Source organism: Microcaecilia unicolor, chromosome 3, assembly GCF_901765095.1.
Source record: "Microcaecilia unicolor chromosome 3, aMicUni1.1, whole genome shotgun sequence".
NCBI lineage: Eukaryota > Metazoa > Chordata > Amphibia > Gymnophiona > Siphonopidae > Microcaecilia > Microcaecilia unicolor.
Window position 1 is genome coordinate 306,568,492 of NC_044033.1, and position 18,140 is coordinate 306,586,631.

Here is an 18,140-nt window from a genome sequence, read left to right on the forward strand (position 1 = left end):
TATTTTTTAAACCCAGAAATGCTAACTGCTGTTACCATATTCTCCAGCAGTGAGTTCCAGAGCTTAGCTATTCTTTGAGTGAAAAAATATCTCCTCCTATTTGTTTAAAAAATATTTCTATGTAATTTCACTGAGTGTCCCCTGGTCTTTGTACTTTTTGGAAAAGTAAAAAACCGATTCACTTCTACCCATTCTACAACAGAGACAGGAATGTGGTAGAACTAGAGAACATGAATTGAGGTTGCAGAAGTACGATTCAGGAATAATATCAGGAAGTACTTTTTCACACAGAGGGTGGTAGATACCTGCGGGAGATGGTGGAGATGAAAACGGTAACTGAATTCAAAAATACGTGAGATAAACACAAAGGAATCCTGTATAGAAGGCGTGGAACCAAACAAGCTTAGCGGTGATTAGATGGTAATACCAGTAATTGGGAAGCGAAGCCAGTGCCGGGCAGATTTCTACGGTGCCTTGATCGTGGCTGAACAGATTCAGCTTCCATAACTGGAGAACAAGGCCAGTGACGGGCAAACTTCTACCTTCTGTGCTCTGACAATGGCAAGAACAAATAAAGACCAAGTATACGTATCATACTTTATACTATGAGTTTATCTTGTTGGGCAGACTGGATGGACCGTACAGGTCTTTATCTGCCGTCATCTACTATGTTACTCTCATAGTGAGGCATCGGAGCACCTAAAAGGAACTGGTCACTTAAGAATTGCCCCCATAAAGTTCTTATCTTCTCATGGCTTCTACTTCCAGTTTTGTAAGAAAACAGGTCTACTCCAAGTACATGAAAACTGGAACTATTTCAGCCTATCATTAATGAGCTAAAATCATCTGATAACCCTAATGGCATCTTTAGTGCCTGAGTACACTTTACACTTTATCTGCCTACCCTTGACTGAAACTCAGAGGCAAAATTATGTTTTAACCACAAGCAAACACAGTTATCAGCCATACTTCTGGCCCATCTGCTGTTCTTCCCACCAGTGTCACTAAATAAAGTTGTAGCCGACCTAGCAGAGGGGTGGGGTGGGTAGGAGATGTGGAACAGATTTGGAATAGATATGGCAAGGCATATAAAGGCAGAGCTGCTGAGAGAGTGCAGCAGCACCTGCACCCAGCCACTCCGCTACCATGTGGAAATTCCTGGTTTTTGCTACTTTTGTCCTTTCTGGTAAGTCCTTAAGTCCACCACTCTTAAATGAAATATAGAAAATACCACATTTTCCAGCTGATCCTTATCTCCCTGTTCATTCTAACATAGGGGTTCTCAACCCAGTCCTTGGGACACACCAAGCCTGGTTTTTAAGATATCCACAATGAATATACATGAGATAAGAGTACATGCACTGTCCCCATGGTATCTATCTCGTGCATCTTCATTGTGGGTATGCTGAAAACCTGATTGGCCTGGTGTATCCCGAGGACTGGGTTGAGAACCCCTGCTCTAACGATTAAGAGTCTTCTCTGCTATTCCAGGTCTTCTTGATTTCTGTTATTCTGCTTTTAGCCCCTGGGAGTTCACTCCACACATCCACCTCATTTTTGAAGAAATATTTTCTGATATTGCTTCTGAGACTGCCTCCTCAAGCTTGCATCATGACTGTCTCTTCTATTATTTCCTTTCCACTAAAATAATGCTTGCTTCTTGTACTTAATGTATGCCTTTGAGGTATTTGAATGCCTTTATGACATCCTCTAATATATCCTCTCCTCTAGGGTACACAATCAGATCTAAGTTTCATCTCAGAAATGACATTATTTTGGTAGCTGCCTTCTGGAGTACTTCCACTCTGACTTTATCCATTTTAGAGGTATGACCTCCAGACACAACCCAGATGCACTAACTCCACAGAAAAAGCCCTTCTCTTACCGTTCCCCGGTTGCTGTTTAGCGATTCGGAAAAAAACAGGCATGCATGAAGGAAATCACATGCAAATGAGCTGCTCGCTATTAGCTCATTTGCATGTGATTTCCTTCCTGGGCGGGGGGGGGGGTGGAGTCAGTCGGGCAGCTAAGCATGCACAGAGCAGCCAGGCATCTGCGCACGCCAAAGACAGTTTCATACACACAGACAAGCTGCATGTACAATAGCTGACTACAGCCTCTAATAAATTGCTACATAGTAAAAAGAAAAAGACCTGCACGGTCCATCTAGTCTGCCCAACAATTTAGACTCATATGTGCTACTTTATGTGTATACCTGACCTTGATTTTGTTTCTGCCATTTTCAGGGCACAGACCGTAGAAGTCTGCCCAGAACAAGGCCCACCTCCCAACCACCAGCCCCACCTCCCCCCACCGGCTCTGCCACCCAATCTCAGCTAAGCTTCTGAGGATCCATTCCTTCCGAACAGGATTCGTTTATGTTCATCTCCACCACCTCCCACGGGAGGGCATTCCAATCATACACCACTCTCTCCGTGAAACAATACCTCCTGACATTTTTCTTGAGTCTGCCCCCCTTCAATCTCATTTCATGTCCTCTCGTTTTACCGCCTTCTTGCATTTAAAAAAGAAAAAAAAGCAGAAGTACCTGCCAATCACTGCACGTTTAGCTGTGTTTTAACCACTGGTGTCAGCTAAACACGCTGTGATTAGCTGAGAGAGAACTGGGTGGGTCTCCCTCGGATCTTTGCTCTCTACCTCTGCGTAAGGGGGAAAGTTCTCTCTCTTTCCAGGGTCCCGCTCTCTCTCCCTCTGCTGCACAATGCTAAAGATGGCTTCATACACGCAGACAAGCTGCGTGTATAATAGCCATCTACAGTCTCCAGTAAATTGCAACAGAAGTGCGTGTTATGATTCTTGCACCAGCAACAGCTCACAGCAGCCCCAGCCAGGCATTAACAAGAGGTGCAGACCTCCCGTTAAGTTTTCCACGGTAAAGGTAGGGACTGCTTTGGTGCATGGGGTTGGAAAATGTCTGTGCATTGCCTTGCATGCACATTATAATGCTAATTAGCTCACTATAATAGCTTTTAGATCATTTGCATTCCGTTTTTGTTAGCTGCTACCGTGACAGGAAAATGGCTTGGAGAACCCTTTTGTGAATGTCTTGTTTTACTACCTACTCACTAGACCGGCTAGAACTGGTTTAAAAACCACGTTGCTGTCTCATTAGGTTTAGTGCATCTGGCTCTGGATGAGATCTCACTGGTAATTTGTACAGAGGCATTACCACTTCCTCCTGTACTGGTTATGCCTATCCTTATATCTGCTAACATTTCTCTGGTCACCTGCCTCTTTGCACTGTCATATTATCACCTATAATAACCCTAAAGTTTCTTTCCTCCTTAGTGCATATCAGTGTATCATCCTTCTTCTACAATATTCTCTTGGACCGTCTGCACCCCAAATATGAAGCTCTATGGCTTTTTTTGTGTTGAAACTTAGCTGTCAAGCACATGGCTGAGTGGTTAGGGTGGTGGGCTTTGGTCATGAGGAGCTGAGTTCAATTCTTGGCACAGGCAGCTCCTTGTGACTCTGGGCAATTCACTTAACCCTCCATTGCCTGCCACATTGAGCCTGCCTGCCATGAGTGGGAAAGTGCGGGGTACAAATGTAACAAAAAAAATTGCTTTTCAGCACCTTTAATTGTTTCTCATTCCACCTGCTCCCTTGGAGATGACTTTTCCTGCTAACCACTCCACAATAACGCAGTCACTCACAGATATACCGAACTTAGCCTAGCTCCTGGGACACTCTATTATTCAAATTTCTGTCCTCGCAGTGAGCTCCGTTTTTTAATCGCCATCCTCTTTTGCCTTTTGCCCAAGCAGTTTCTAATCTAGTCAGTCACTTTGTAGTCTTTGTTATACTCAGTGCGGTTTTTCTAACAAAAAAGGTACCGGTACTCAAATGATCAGGGGTGGGGTGATCACTGAGACACCCACCCCATAATAGCCAGGACCCCTGCAACCAGTCACAGAATCTATGACGGCAGAATTGGTGTGTAGAGCCTGAGCTCTTTCATTAAAACTTGGGGTCCATTTTAGCAGACAATGGAAAAGGTGCTGGTACTCAGTACCCCCAAGTACCCCCTCAAGAAAAGCCCTGGGTATACTGCTCACTTTATTAACGTATGTCCTGTGTGGAACAGTATCAAAAGCGTTGCTGATATCCAAATAACATCCAGTGCATACCCCTGATCTAATTCTCTGATCACCCAGTCAAATAAATTTGATCCATTTGTCTTACAAAGATCTTTCTTGATAAAAGCAAGGTGTTTGGATCCTGAAACATGCTAGATTCTACATACTTCAATGTCAGTTCATTTAGAAGAATCTCTGTTAGTTTTCACATGACAAAGGTCTGACTAACCAGCCTGTAATTTCTAAGCTCCCACCTATTACCACTTGCAGAACCACTCCCATTCTGTCACTCCCACCCCCTCAGGTCAATTAAACAGATCCTTTGTTGGACCTGTCAGGACCTTTCTAAGCTCCTGTAATATCCTAATATGGATCCCATGTAGCCACTTTCAGTTATGCTAGTTCCAAAGAAACTGTCTTTTTCTGTAACTGCAGGGCTGGTGCATGGGTTTCTGATGCCCTAGGAGGTGAACCGTCAGCCATTTGTCCCACCCCATTGCGCCCTTCCCTTTCCCTGCTCCCCTAGATCTCCAGCATCTTCCCACCTTAATTCACCCCTCCCCAGGGTCTCTTAGCATCTCTCCTTCCCTACTTCACCCCAAGGTCTCCAGCATCATCTTCCATACTGTCCCCTTCCCTATCCCCTCCCCCAAGAGTTTCCAGCATTTCCCCTTTTCTATTCCCCCCAGGGTCTCTAGCATCTTCATGTCCCTGCTCCACCTGAGTCTCCAGCATCTTTCCTTCCCTACACCTCCTCCCCCAGGGCCTCCAGAATCTTTCCTTCTTTACATCTCCTCCCCACAGGCTCTAGCATCTTTTCATTACTCCTTCCCCCCAGGGGCTCCAGCGTATTTCCTTCCCCACTCTCTCCCCAACCCTTGTCTCTAGCATCTTCCTTTTCCTACCCCATAAAGTATCTAGCATCTTCCTTTTTTCCTTCTCCCCCCTCCCCAGCCCGCTGCCAATGCTACTGTCGCCATCACCACCTTACCTTCATCGGATCCCAAAGGAAATATAAAGGGCTTTGGGGGAGGGGTGGAAGCAGCACTGCAGTGGCAGACCTAGCAAAGACAGCAGCAGGACAACCCTTTAAAGTCACTGTCAGCAGCAAGTCATTGAGAATCTGCTCCACCTGAGTCTCCAGCATCTTCCCTTCCCTACTCACCCTCTCCCCCAGATCCCCAGCATCTTTCCTTCCTTACACCTCCTCCCCAAGGGCACACTCACCTGCTGAATCTTGCCCAATCTGATGTCAGAGGGAGCAGGACGTGACAGGCCTTGAGCATGCAAGTGCAGATGCTCAAAAGCCCACCACAGAATTGGTTTTAAATGGCTTTCCTGTTGTTGTATTTGCTGGTTGTAGCAGTGCTGCCCAACTGTCCCTTGAAGCCTGTTGCTTGAAGCCAGTGGCTCCTAAACCTGTCCTGAGGGAACTTCAGCCAGCCTGGTTTTCAGGATATCCGCAATGAATATTCATAAGTTAGATTTGCATGCACTGCCTCCATCACATACAAATCTAACTGGTGAACATTCATTGCGGGTATCCTGAAAACCTAACTAGCTAGGGTTCCTCCAGGACAGGTGTGGGACCCACTGCCTTAAGCAGATGCCTAGTTTGTAAGTGGTAGGACTAGCCCTGTGAAAATAGCATGGCATTTCCCTACTACCATGGGAACCTCTGCTTTTTATCTGTGACATTTCTTCAACCATTATTTTAGATTATATTGAAGAATGGCATTGTTCAGTACAGGCTTGTCCAAGTTTATTTATTTATTTGTTACATTTGTAGCCCACATTTTCCCATCTATTTGCAGGCTCAATGTGGCTTACATAGTACAGTAGAGGCGATTGCCAATACCGGTATGAACAAATACAAAGTGAGGTTATGACAAAGTAATGATCAGGTGTGATAAACACATTGGGGGTCATAAGGGGAAGAGTTAGGTTGTGTCCAGTACGAACTTTTATATTTTTGTGTTGCAGGGTTAAGGCATTTAGGTTGGATCGTTGGGGTATGCCTTTTCGAACAGGTTAGTCTTTAGGAGTTTCCGGAAGTTTAGGTGGTCGTATGTTGTTTTCATGGCGATTGGTAGTGCGTTCCATAGTTGCGTGCTTATAAAAGAGAAACTGGATGTATAGGTTGATTTATATTTGAGTCCTTTGCAGCTTGGGTGGTGGAAATTTAGGTATGTTCATGTTGATCTTGTTGTGTTTCTGGCTGGTAGGTCTATGAGGTCTGTCATGAATCCCGGGGCATTGCCATAGATGATTTTATGAACCAGGGTGCAGATTTTGAACGCAATATATTCTTTGATTGGGAGCCAGTGTAATTTTTCTCACAGAGGTTTGGCGCTTTCAAATCTTGTTTTTCCGAATATAAGCCTGGCTGCTGTGTTTTGAGCAGTTTGGAGTTTCTTTATGATTTGTTCTTTACATCCTGCATGTCCTCGAGGACTATAAGCAGACCAGGTTTTCAGGATACCCCTAATGAATATGCATCCTATGTTCAGTAACAGTTCCACAATTTTTTCTCTATATATTCCTAAACAATTATTTCACTCCACTTTATTATTATTTACGTATACAAATTTAAAACATTGCTTAATGCTTCTGCATTCACTCACTCTACCATCCATACCCAAACAATCCACTGGACTGATCTCCCAAATTTACTCATTTGTTATTACATCATCACATAATCACCAAAGCCAATTCTTCTATTTTTTCTCAAACTTCATAGCATATTTTACAGTGTCTGATTCCTCTTGACATTTCTTACTATATTCTATTAATATGTGCGAGATTTTTTTCCGCAATACAGTTCAAATTCTGCTGTTATAGTCACAGTCCTGCATAATATTCTTAGATGATAATCCACTTCTCTGACTTATCAGTTCACTTAGTGATGTGTTGGGTGATCCGTCCCTCTCAAGGTAACAAGACTTCCAAGTATGTCAAAAACTCTCCTCTGCCCTAGTATACATTACTGCAGAACAGAGGAGGGAATGGAAGAGCAGGCTGTGTGCACTCTCTCTCTCTCTTCCACTCCCTTTCCCCATATGTAAGTTTCTCTAATTTTCCCCCTCTCTTCTCCATGTCCTCTCTGTCCCTTCTCTCACATTGCTCTTCCCTCTGTTCCCCTTTCTCGTCTCAGGCTTTACTCAGTTGCTCCCCTCTTTCCTGCTTTTGCTCTTGCTGTGGTACCTGGAAAGTGCTTTTGAGCTTATACTGTTTTCTTACCTCCTATAGCTGATTGGGCCACTGTGTTCACCATAACCAATCAGCAGTTTTGAGGGGGGGGTGGTGGTACATATCAGATTCAAAGCCTTGTGTTTTCCATTCCTGCCCCTGAGTTGGCATCTGCAGTCTAGAGAGTTGCATGGGGACAGAAATCTTACCCATCCCCGCTCGTCTCTGCTGGAATCGTACCCGTCCCCACCCATCCACAAAGCTCTCTAAAGCTTGTTATAAGCTCCAGACCAGGCAACATGGTGCCACATTATCCACTTGTGAGAATATAGGACAGCTGTCCTTGGAAGATACCTGCTACAGGTAAGTATCTTCGCTTCCTCATAGCAGACTTCACTACCAGAGAAGTATGAGGCAATTGTTGCTTACCATGAACTAAAACTTCATAGACTGCGTTTTGTTGGTCTAATTGAATAAGGAGTTGCCCAAACTGATTTGTGTATATCTTGAAATATGTCATCTATAGGAAGTACAATAATCTCCTTATTAAGGTTCAAATACCTTAAAACCATACGTTTATCTGATTTATTGTTTGCTTATGAAACTATTGGGAAAGATAATGCTGTACCCATCTTTGTTAAAGGGAAGAGGGACTGGTTTTATACTGCCTTTCTCTCATTTTTTACAACTACATTCAAAATGGTTTATATATGGGCAGTTATTTGTACCTGGGGCAATGTGACTTGCCCAGAGTCAAAGGGAGCTGCAGTGCGACTCAAACCCAGTTCATCAGGATCAAAGTCCACTGCACTAACCAGTGGGCTACTCCTCCACTCCTAAAAATGTAGGATAGGAGGAATCCTCCTGATGCAGAGTTGATTCCTTTTGTGCAGACACATTACCCATGGGAGGGTCTTTACATTGTCTTTTAGAAGCAGAAGCCTGAGACATTGATTATACAGATCTAGAAGTCACAGACCCAACATCAGGGTCTTGAGAATTTGATGTAGAGACTGACCATGTATGTTTTCTTGAAGTGGACACCGAGTTCTGAGCAGACTGATTTCCTGTCTATTGTACTACCAGTGCTGGAGAGCTTTGAAATTGTAAAGGCTGATTAGAAGTGGAGGGAACAGACACTGCAGCTTGAGAAGCAGAAAACGTTGCTCTTGCTGCTGTTGCTGATTAAGAAACTGAGAAAGCAATTTAATAATATTTGGAAAAACCGCTGGTTCTGACCCAAGCTGCTGTGCAGGTTAATTAGATATACCTGAAGGAGTTGCAGATCAATGGTATGATACCAAAGACCTAATAGATCTACTTGACAGTGAGTGTCTAGAAGCTCAGTATGATGTTGATCGTCAGCACTGATGACCATGCCTATAGGAGCATCAGCGTCAATGTTGGCTTCGAGAGGAAGATCGAGACCGAGACCGGCTACTGTATGTTAATGAAGAATGACAAGGACAGGAAGAGACACTTGCTTTAGTAAGGTATTTAGGCAGTGAAGATCCATTAGCCTTACTAGATGTTCTCACTGGAGACTGCTCCGAAGGCTTTGGCATCAAGGTCTCCTGCTAGGCTCTGATACATTCATCCTGATGTCTGAGCACGGCCTTGATGGAGTTGTGCGATGTCACTCATTGTCATGGAACTGAGCAAGCTCTGGACGCCAATAGCAGCTGAATCCTGTGTTCCCAGTGGCTTCGCATGAGAAACAGCGGGATTATTAAGTTCTGAAGAGTCTGCCAAAATAGCTGAAGAGGCTGACTTAAGTGCTGTAACTTGAATTGGATGAATAGAAGAGCCTAAAGTCGATGGCTTATCTGATATCGAATGAGACTGAAGATAATCTTTTAACTTTAGATTCCTGATCTCAAGTGTCTTGGGCAACATGTGCTGACATTCAGCACATTCTTCAACACAGTGCTGCTGCTCAAGGCATCTCAAACATTGAACGTGGAGATCAGAGTTTGACATTTTCCTAGTGCAAGTTTTACACCTTTTTAATACCGGGTTTGAGACCCGACATGGGGAACAAAATCTCCACTAAACTGAATTAAAAAATGATGAATTAGTAAAAAAAAACTAATAATGTAGTAAAAGGTTTGACAGTTCTGAGGAGACTTAAAGGCAACAGAGGTCTTGTCACAACTATGGACTAAATTAAACTGAGGTACGAAGAGAGCGGTACAGTATTTATAATACATTGGCATTGTAAGTAGCATACTATGCCATACTTTGTATTGTTATTTGAATATTTTCACTGCTGTAATTATCTGAAGTGCTTTGGGAACTTAAAGATTGGGGTTTAAAGGAGGAATTGTAGGTTAGTGATAGGCAAAATATTAAAGTATTAAGGGGGAATAAAAAGAGAGAGAGATGGAAAAGCAAGCAGGACCTAGTTTAGTATTAAGGGGGGAATAAAAAGAGAGAGAGAGAGAGAGAGAGAGAGAAAAGCAAGCATTATTAACTAGTTGCCATGGAGGGGCATAATCGATAGGGGTGCCCAAGTTTTCTTGGCAGGATGTCCCAGCGAGGGGCGGGGAAACCTGTATTATCGAAACAAGATGGGTGTCCATCTTTCATTCCAATAATACGGTCAGGAATGCCCAAATCACGAAATTTAGGTCGACCTTAGAGATGGCCGTCCTTAGAGTTGGTCGTCCCCGATTTTCGGCGATAATGGAAACCGAGGATGCCCATTTCAGAAACGACCAAATCCAAGCCATTTGGTCATGGGAGGAGCCATCATTCGTAGTGCACTGGTCCCCCTGACATGCCAAGACACCAAGCGGGCACCCTAGGGGAGCACTGCAGTGGATTTCAGAAATTGCTCCCAGGTGCATAGCTCCCTTACCTTGTGTGTTGAGCCCCCCAAAACCCACTCCCCACAACTGTGTACAACTACCATAGCCCTAAGGGATGAAGGGGGGCACCTACATGTGGGTACAATGGGTTTCTGGTGGGTTTTGAAGGGCTCACATTTACCACCACAAGTGTAACAGGTAAGGGGGGGGATGGGCCTGGGTCCGCCTGCCTGAAGTGCACTGCACCCACTAAAACTGCTCCAGGGACCTGCATACTGCTGTCATGGAGCTGGGTATGATATTTGAGGCTGGCACAGAGGCTGGAAAATATATTTTTAAAAACTTTGAGGGTGAGAGGGGGTTAGTGACCACTGGGGGAGTAAGGAGAAGTCATCCCCGATTCCCTCCGGTGGTCATCTGGTCATTTAGGGCACATTTTTGTGGCTTGGTCTTAAGCAAAAATGACCAGGTAAAGTTGTCCAAGTGTTCGTCAGGGACGCCCTTCTTTTTTCCATTATCGGTCAAGGACGCCCATGTGTTAGGTACGCCCCAGTCCCACCTTGCTACGCCTCCGACACGCCCCCATGAACTTTGGTCATCTCCGCGACGGAAAGCAGTTGAGGACGCCCAAAATCGGCTTTCGATTATGCCGATTTGGGCGACCCTGGGAGAAGGACACCCATCTTGCAATTTGTGTCGAAAGATGGGTGTCCTTCTCTTTTGAAAATAAGCCTGATAGTGTACAACCTTTTTTCCCATAGTTTTAAACTGAAATTTTCTCTAGAAATAGGCATTTTTCCCATAGTTTTAAACTGAAACCTTTTCTAGAGGTACAAACTTAACAACCAAAAACTCTTCTTCTAAAAGGCAGTTATTTTCTGTTCTTTGGCTGCTGGAGAGGTAGCACATCCAGCGACCTCAATTAGGTGATAACTAATTAGGTGTGGGGAAGTAGAATATTTGTATAGGTCACTGAGTTAGCTTCAAAGAGACTGTTTTAAAAAGGCCCCTTAGACTCTAGCAGGAACTGCAGGATCTAGTTTAGTCTTTCCACCCACCCTCCCCAACACCCGCTCACCCCTAGAACAACTCTTCATTTATAGTCAGTTATTGTAATTAGGGTAACAAGCAATAAGTGCTCTTACAGAGTTTTAAATACATCTAAGAAGGAAACACTAAATAAATAATACAATATACTATATAAACTAAAAGACATTTTTATATTAGGCTAATATCCTTAATACTGTAGCAAGTTTTAAATTATTGAAAAACTCCAAAACACTAAGATGGAGTCAGCAGTCCAGCAGCAAGAGGGGTGCTATCCAGTATTTTGCACTGAGTGTCACATGTATGATCCTCCCAGTTGGTGAGATGTCATATGTGTGTGCCTGATGCAAGGAGTTCCTAGCTCTCAGAGAACGGGTCCGTTCTCTTGAGGCTAGAGTAGCAGACTTTGTGGAGCTGAGGGAGACAGAGAGGTACATAGAGGAGACCTACAGGAATGTTGTAGAGAAGTCCCACCTCCAGTTTGGTAGCCCCTCTGCTACCTTGGAGGAGGGAGGTCTTCTAGAAGGAGAGCATCACCATGGTGAAGTAGGAAGTACTCCTGTAGACAGGACCTGCCCACCAGGGGATGTACTATCCTCTTGCACCGAGAATATGTCTTCAAGTGCTGCCCGGGAGGGAAAGGTTAGGACAGCTGTTGTAGTTGGTGATTCGATCATTAGGCATATAGATAGCTGGGTGGCTGGTGGACATGAGGATCGCCTGGTGACTTGCCTGCCTGGTGTGAAGGTGGCGGACCTCACGCGTCACCTAGATAGGATTTTAGATAGTGCTGCAGAGCAGCCGGCTGTCTTGGTACATGTGGGTACCAATGACATAGGAAAATGTGGGAGAGAGGTTCTGGAAACCAAATTTAGGCTCTTAGGTAGAAAGCTCAAATCCAGAACCTCTAAGGTAGCATTTTCTGAAATGCTACCCATTCCATGTGCAGGGCCCAAGAGACAGGCAGAGCTCCGGAGTCTCAATGCGTGGATGAGACGATGGTGTAGGGAGGAGGGTTTTAGATTTGTTAGGAACTGGGCAACATTCTGGGGAAGGGGGAGCTTATTCTGAAAGGATGGGCTCTACCTTAACCAGGGTGGGACCAGGCTGCTGGCATCAGCATTTAAAAAGGAGATAGAGCAGCTTTTAAACTAGAAACGGGGGGGAAGGCTGACAGTTGCTCAAAAGTGCAAGGTTCGGGATAAGGTATCTTTCAAAGATATCACCAAAACAGAGAAGATAGGATACCCTGATAGTGAGGTTGCAAAAGAGACCATAGTAGATCAGGTATCCTTAAATAAAAATCAGACAAAAGATTGCAAATTAATACTGTCAAGTACTGAGCATAATGTAAACAGGAACAACAAACATAGTTTGAAATGTCTATATGCGAATGCCAGGAGCCTAAGAAATAAGATGGGAGAGTTAGAATATATTGCACTAAATGAAAAATTAGATATAACAGGCATCTCTGAGACCTGGTGGAAGGAGGATAATCAGTGGGACACTGTCATACCGGGGTACAAATTATATCGTAGTGATAGGGTGGATTGAATTGGTAGAGGAGTAGCATTGTATATTAAGGAGAGCCTTGAATCAAATAGATTGAAAATTCTGCAGGAAAGAAAACACTTCTTGGAATCACTATGAACTGAAATTCCATGTGTAAAGGGGAAAAGGATAGTGATAGGAGTGTACTACCGTCCGCCTCGCTGGGGTGAACAGACGGATGCAGAAATGTTAAAGGAAATTAGGGACGCAAACAAACTGGGCAGCACAATAATAATGGGTGATTTTAATTACCACGATATTTACTGGGTAAATGTAAAATCAGGGCACGTTAGGGAGGTAAAATTCCTTGATGAAATCAAGGACAGCTTTATGGAGCAGCTGGTACAGGAGCCGACGAGAGAAGGAAAAATTCTAGACCTAGTCCTTAGTGGAGCGCATGATCTAGTGCGGGAGGTAATGGTGCTGGGGCCGCTTGTTAACAGTGATCATAATATAATCGGATTTGATATTAGCTTTGAAGTAAGTATACATAGGAAATCAAATATGTTAGCGTTTAACTTTAAAAAAGAAGACTATGATAAAATGAGAAGAACGGTGAAAACAAAACAAAACAAGTCCATAGCTCCTTTCCTTTGGGTGCTGAGCCCCTCAAATCCCCCCCCCCCCCCCCAAACCCACTGCCCACAACTCTACACCATTACCACAGCCCTTATAGCTGAAGGGGGCACCTACATGTGGGTACAGTGGGTTTTGGGGGCGGTTTGGAGGGCTCCCATTTACTACCACAAGTGTAATAGGTAGGGGGGATGGGCCTGGGTCCACCTGCCTGAAGTCCACTGCACCCACTAACAACTGCTCCAGGGACCTGCATACTGTTGTGATGGAGCTGGGTATGGCATTTGACGGTGGCATACAGGCTGGAAAAAAAGTTGTTAAGGTTGTTTTTTTTTTGGTGGGAGGGGGTTAGTGACCACTGGGGGAGTCAGAGGTGGTCATCCCCAATTCCCTCCGGTGGTCATCTCGTCATTTAGGGCACTTTTTTGGGACTTGTTCGTGGAAAAAAAAGGATTAAAAAAAAGTGACCTAAATTCACGCTAAAAATGCCTTTCTTTTTTCGATTATCAGCTGAAGGCGCTCATCTCTCCTCAGCCGATAAACACGCCCCAGTCCCGCCTTCACCATGCCTCCGACATGTCCCCATCAACTTTGTTCGTTCCCGCGACGGAGTGCAGTTGAAGACGCCCAAAATCAGCTTCGATTATACCGATTTGGGCACCTTTGCGAGATGGGCGCCTATCACCCAATTTGGGTCGAAATCTGGGCGCCCATCACTTTCGAAAATAAGGCTGATAGTAAAATATTTTTTTAGGTATATTAAAAGCAGGAAGCCGGCAAAAGAATCGGTTGGACCGCTAGATGACCGAGGAGTAAAAGGGATACATTCCATTCCCTAAAATAAAAATTAGTACATAAAAAGAAAACTAAAAAAGAAAATAAGGTAATACCTTTTTTTAATTCAAGTTTTACAGTTACATCAAGCATTATATCTTGAATTCAGATAAAGATGATTATAGTTAATACATATTAAAGAAAAAGTATATAATATTGAATAAAGACAAAAAAAACCAGAAGAAAACTATTTACTCATCTTTAGTCCACAATTATAGGGGCACACACAATATTTAAGGCAATAAAGTATATTAAATCAGAATCAAAATTCTAATTCTAGAATTAGGCGGCTGATAGGAGCAACCAGGCGGCTTAATACTAATTACGGAGTTGAAGTTGCTATAGTCCTTGATATTGGTAGCAGTGAGTCTTTCAGCTTGGCTTCTAAAAAATTGTTAAGCTGTTTCGCCTCAAAAAATACATATTTAATAGAGTTTAATTTTATTATGCACTTGCAGGGGAAATTCAGCCAAAATAGTGCGCCGAGCTGCAATACCTTCGGCCTCAACGTACGAATTTCCTGTCTCTTCTTTTGTGTGGTTCTTGAGACATCAGGATACATCCTAATTTTACAACTCAGGAAATCTTGTCCTCTTTGCAGAAAAAATTGATAAGTATCCAGTCTCTGTCCGGTTGTAATATAAAAATCACCTTAAGTGTAGCAGTTGTCAATCCCACATTGTCTTCTTCAATTATTTGAGTCAAATTCAAATCCAAAGTTTCTATTGGAGGAGCCACTTTCTCTCCTTGTACTAAATCTTTCTTCCGAAAAGGTTCTATATAGAAAATCTTTGAAATTGGAGCATGTGATTTTTCTGGAATTTTTAGCACTTCAGTTAAGTATTGTTTAAAAGTTATCAAAGGTGAGATGGCAACTTGCTTAGGAAAGTTTATCAATCTGAGGGCATTTGAACGTTGATAATTTTCTAATATTTCAATTTGGTTTTGAAGGTAAATATTTTCTTTAATTAAATTTACTTGAATCTGCTGGCAGTTTTGTATTGTAGTGGAGTTAACTTCAGTTTCTTTACCCAAAGATATTAATTTTTTGTCCATTTCAGTTATTTTTTCAGAATCAGAGTTGAATTTCTGATTAAAATAGGAAACGTTTTGTGTAAAGGAGGCTTCTAATCCTACAAGTGCCTCCCATATATTGTCCAATGTAATTATTTGAGGTTTCTTAGGCAAATAGGACATACTTGATAAATCCAAATCAGGAGAAGAAGCCAATTCTGAATGTCCTCCTACTGCTCCACGATCTTCCTGAAGGACACCATCTCCTCCATTCACACCTGCCATTACCACCGCAGGGCTTGTCGGCTTCTCTGGGATCGATTCGGATCCCGTGCCAGGAAACGCTGTCGTATTTTGAACATCCGGGGGATTCTGGACCGTAGTCGATACCGTTGCCGGCATTGGGGGAGGCCTCCTCATTTCAGGGCTGAAAGATGTTTCATGTTCAAGCCTGGGGAGTGGGAGACCTCTCCCCGCACCGTCCAGCAGTGAAAAAAGCCCTGCAGTCACACCCAGAGAAAGGAAACGGTCCATTGTTCCCACTCGCGGCAAAACAGGAGTTGCGGAACTAACTCGTTGTTTGCCTCTTTGCTTAGACATCTTTAAGGAATAATCAACAGGAATTAGAATTGTTTCCTATTCGGTCGCCATCTTGGCCCAAGGTAATACCTTTTTATTGGTCTAATTTAATATATTTTTGATCAGCTTTCAGAGGCCAAAACCTCCTTCCTCAGGTCAGCATAGTTTACTTACCTGAGGAATTTAGATTTTGGCCTCCGAAACCTAGTCAAAAAATGTATTTAGTCCAATAAAAAGGTATCACTTTGGGGCCCCTTTTACCATTTTTTTGAGTTGTTAATGGCCATGTGCTAGTATCAAAATTAGCTCACAGCCGTGTACTGCCTGAGCCCTTACTCACCTATTTAGTAGACAATAAGGGCTCATGCGCTAACCCGGCAGTAATCGGGCAGCACGCAGCAATGTGCCTGTGCTGCCTGATTACCACTGAAACACCTACTCCCCACCCCACACTAGAAAATTAAAAACAATTTTATAGCATGGGAAATGGCACATGGAAAACTCAGAACTACCAATGTCTCCTGGGTGCAGCTGGCGGTAGTGCTGTTTTAGTAAACAATAGTAGGAGGATCACCATAAAGGACTCCAAGGTATAAGGTCACCAAACATATAAAGAGGAATCCAATAAAATTTATATGGAAATATGATGTTTAATTTTAACAAAGTATTTCTAAAAATCAAGGAAAAGACCTCAAAACGCTTACTTTCAGTTTTCGGCGGCTTTAACTGGGGGTGTGGTGTTCATCACTGGTCATAAAAACCTTGCTTGGAACAATTATTTTAACTTTTAATTTATTTCCAAAAAGATTTTAGCAATTTTGCTCTTTTTTACAAAAACTTTTTTTTAAATATATTGACAATATCAATAACTTCAAATTTTATTTGGTTCATAAAAACCTTCACTAATTCTCATGAAGTGCTGTAGAGCAGCTTTACATAGATAAAGTAAAGTCGAGCACTTATCTGTTGCCCGATGGTGGCCCCATCCGTTTCGCTTGTAGGCTTTTTCAAGGGCTGTGCTTTGACAGAGAAAGCATTGAGAACATTTTTCCCCTCTCTTGTTCTGCTCATGGCCGCCGCTTGATAAAATGACCCCTTTATTTTCTTTTTTTTTTTTCATTTATTAACTTTAATGTAGACTAACATGGTTTCCACATTATTTCACGATAAATGAAAAAATAAAATTCTTTCTCTACCTTTGTTGTCTGGCTATATAATTTTTCTAATTGTAGGTCGCAGTCTCTGGTTACTGTTTTCCTATCTTCTTGTAACTCTTTTCAGGGTCTCCTATTCATCATTTTTCTCTCTCAAATACAAATAAAGATATATCATATGAGCCCCTTGATAACTCATGCAAAGGTAATGTCAACAGTTTCAAATAGGACATTTTGTTATGTCAAAGTGAGAAATTTAAACACATTAGCTCCATGCCTGCATATATAAATGTGCATTCAATAGTTTATGAAAAGATGTCATATTACTATACAATCTAACGACTCCAGGTAGTGTATTCCAAATCTGCGGACCAGCAAGTGAAAACATTGAATTCTAAGTACAAACATATCTTACAGAATGTAAATCTCCAATTACCAGTAACATCGCATGATCTGACCTCAAGTCCCTCAACAGCCTATACACAACAATAGAATTTTTCAAATACTAGGGAACAAAAACTGCATATAATTTTATCACATAAAACTGTGTGATAAAATAATTTTCATATAGGTGTAAGACAAATGACAATAAAAAGTGTTGAGACTGGGTGGGGTCTGACTGCTATTACATTGTGGCTACCATTGCATAGATTTACCATGTTCTGTGGCTAATGGAAGCCCAGCACTGGCAGTAGCAGCACCAGCCACTCTTGTGCTGCCATGACAGGGTACCTCACCCCTGCTCTGAAGAGAGCACATTTAGAGGAGATGGATATTCAGACTCCACACTCATCTAATCTTTAGCTTTGCAGATACAACACCAGCAATTGCTAACTGTGCTTATACATTTCCTCATGGAACCAGTTGTGTACTTGGCTCGGGTCACCCCCTGACTCTGCACCTATCACTTGTTAATGAATATTGAGAGGGGAACACATGATATCAGCCATGAAAGACCCTATCCCCTCTTAATGCTGTGTGCCCTTACAGTAATGGTGATTATGTCTTTATCTCTGAAGGACACTGCTTCGAGGAGTATTTGGAACAGAATGGGCGTGTCGTAGGTGGATCAGAAGCCCCGCGTAACGCCTGGCCATCTCAGGTGGGTGCATCTTTTAATGCTTACTCAGTTTCTCACTCTTTTTTCCATTCATATAGAGTAAGTTGTTCTTAAGTGTGTCCATCTCCTCCACTGATGTCTTCAGACTCTGTTCTTTCCACCTTATTGCACTGTATGCCTACATTAAATGCTTCTTCTCTGGCCCTGTTCAACTCCAGCTAAA

At 42.9% G+C, this 18,140-nt stretch overlaps 1 protein-coding gene across 1 annotated transcript in view; it reads left to right on the forward strand.

The window, feature by feature from the left end:
- The first annotated feature begins 8,640 nt into the window (after positions 1-8,640).
- CELA1 (chymotrypsin like elastase 1) overlaps positions 8,641-18,140 on the forward strand; it is a 28,730-nt gene continuing 19,230 nt past the window's right edge. Inside the window, 3 exon segments of the mRNA XM_030195000.1 lie at positions 8,641-8,734; positions 17,848-17,871; positions 17,874-17,959. Of these exon segments, the coding sequence (XP_030050860.1) occupies positions 8,641-8,734; positions 17,848-17,871; positions 17,874-17,959 (204 nt within the window).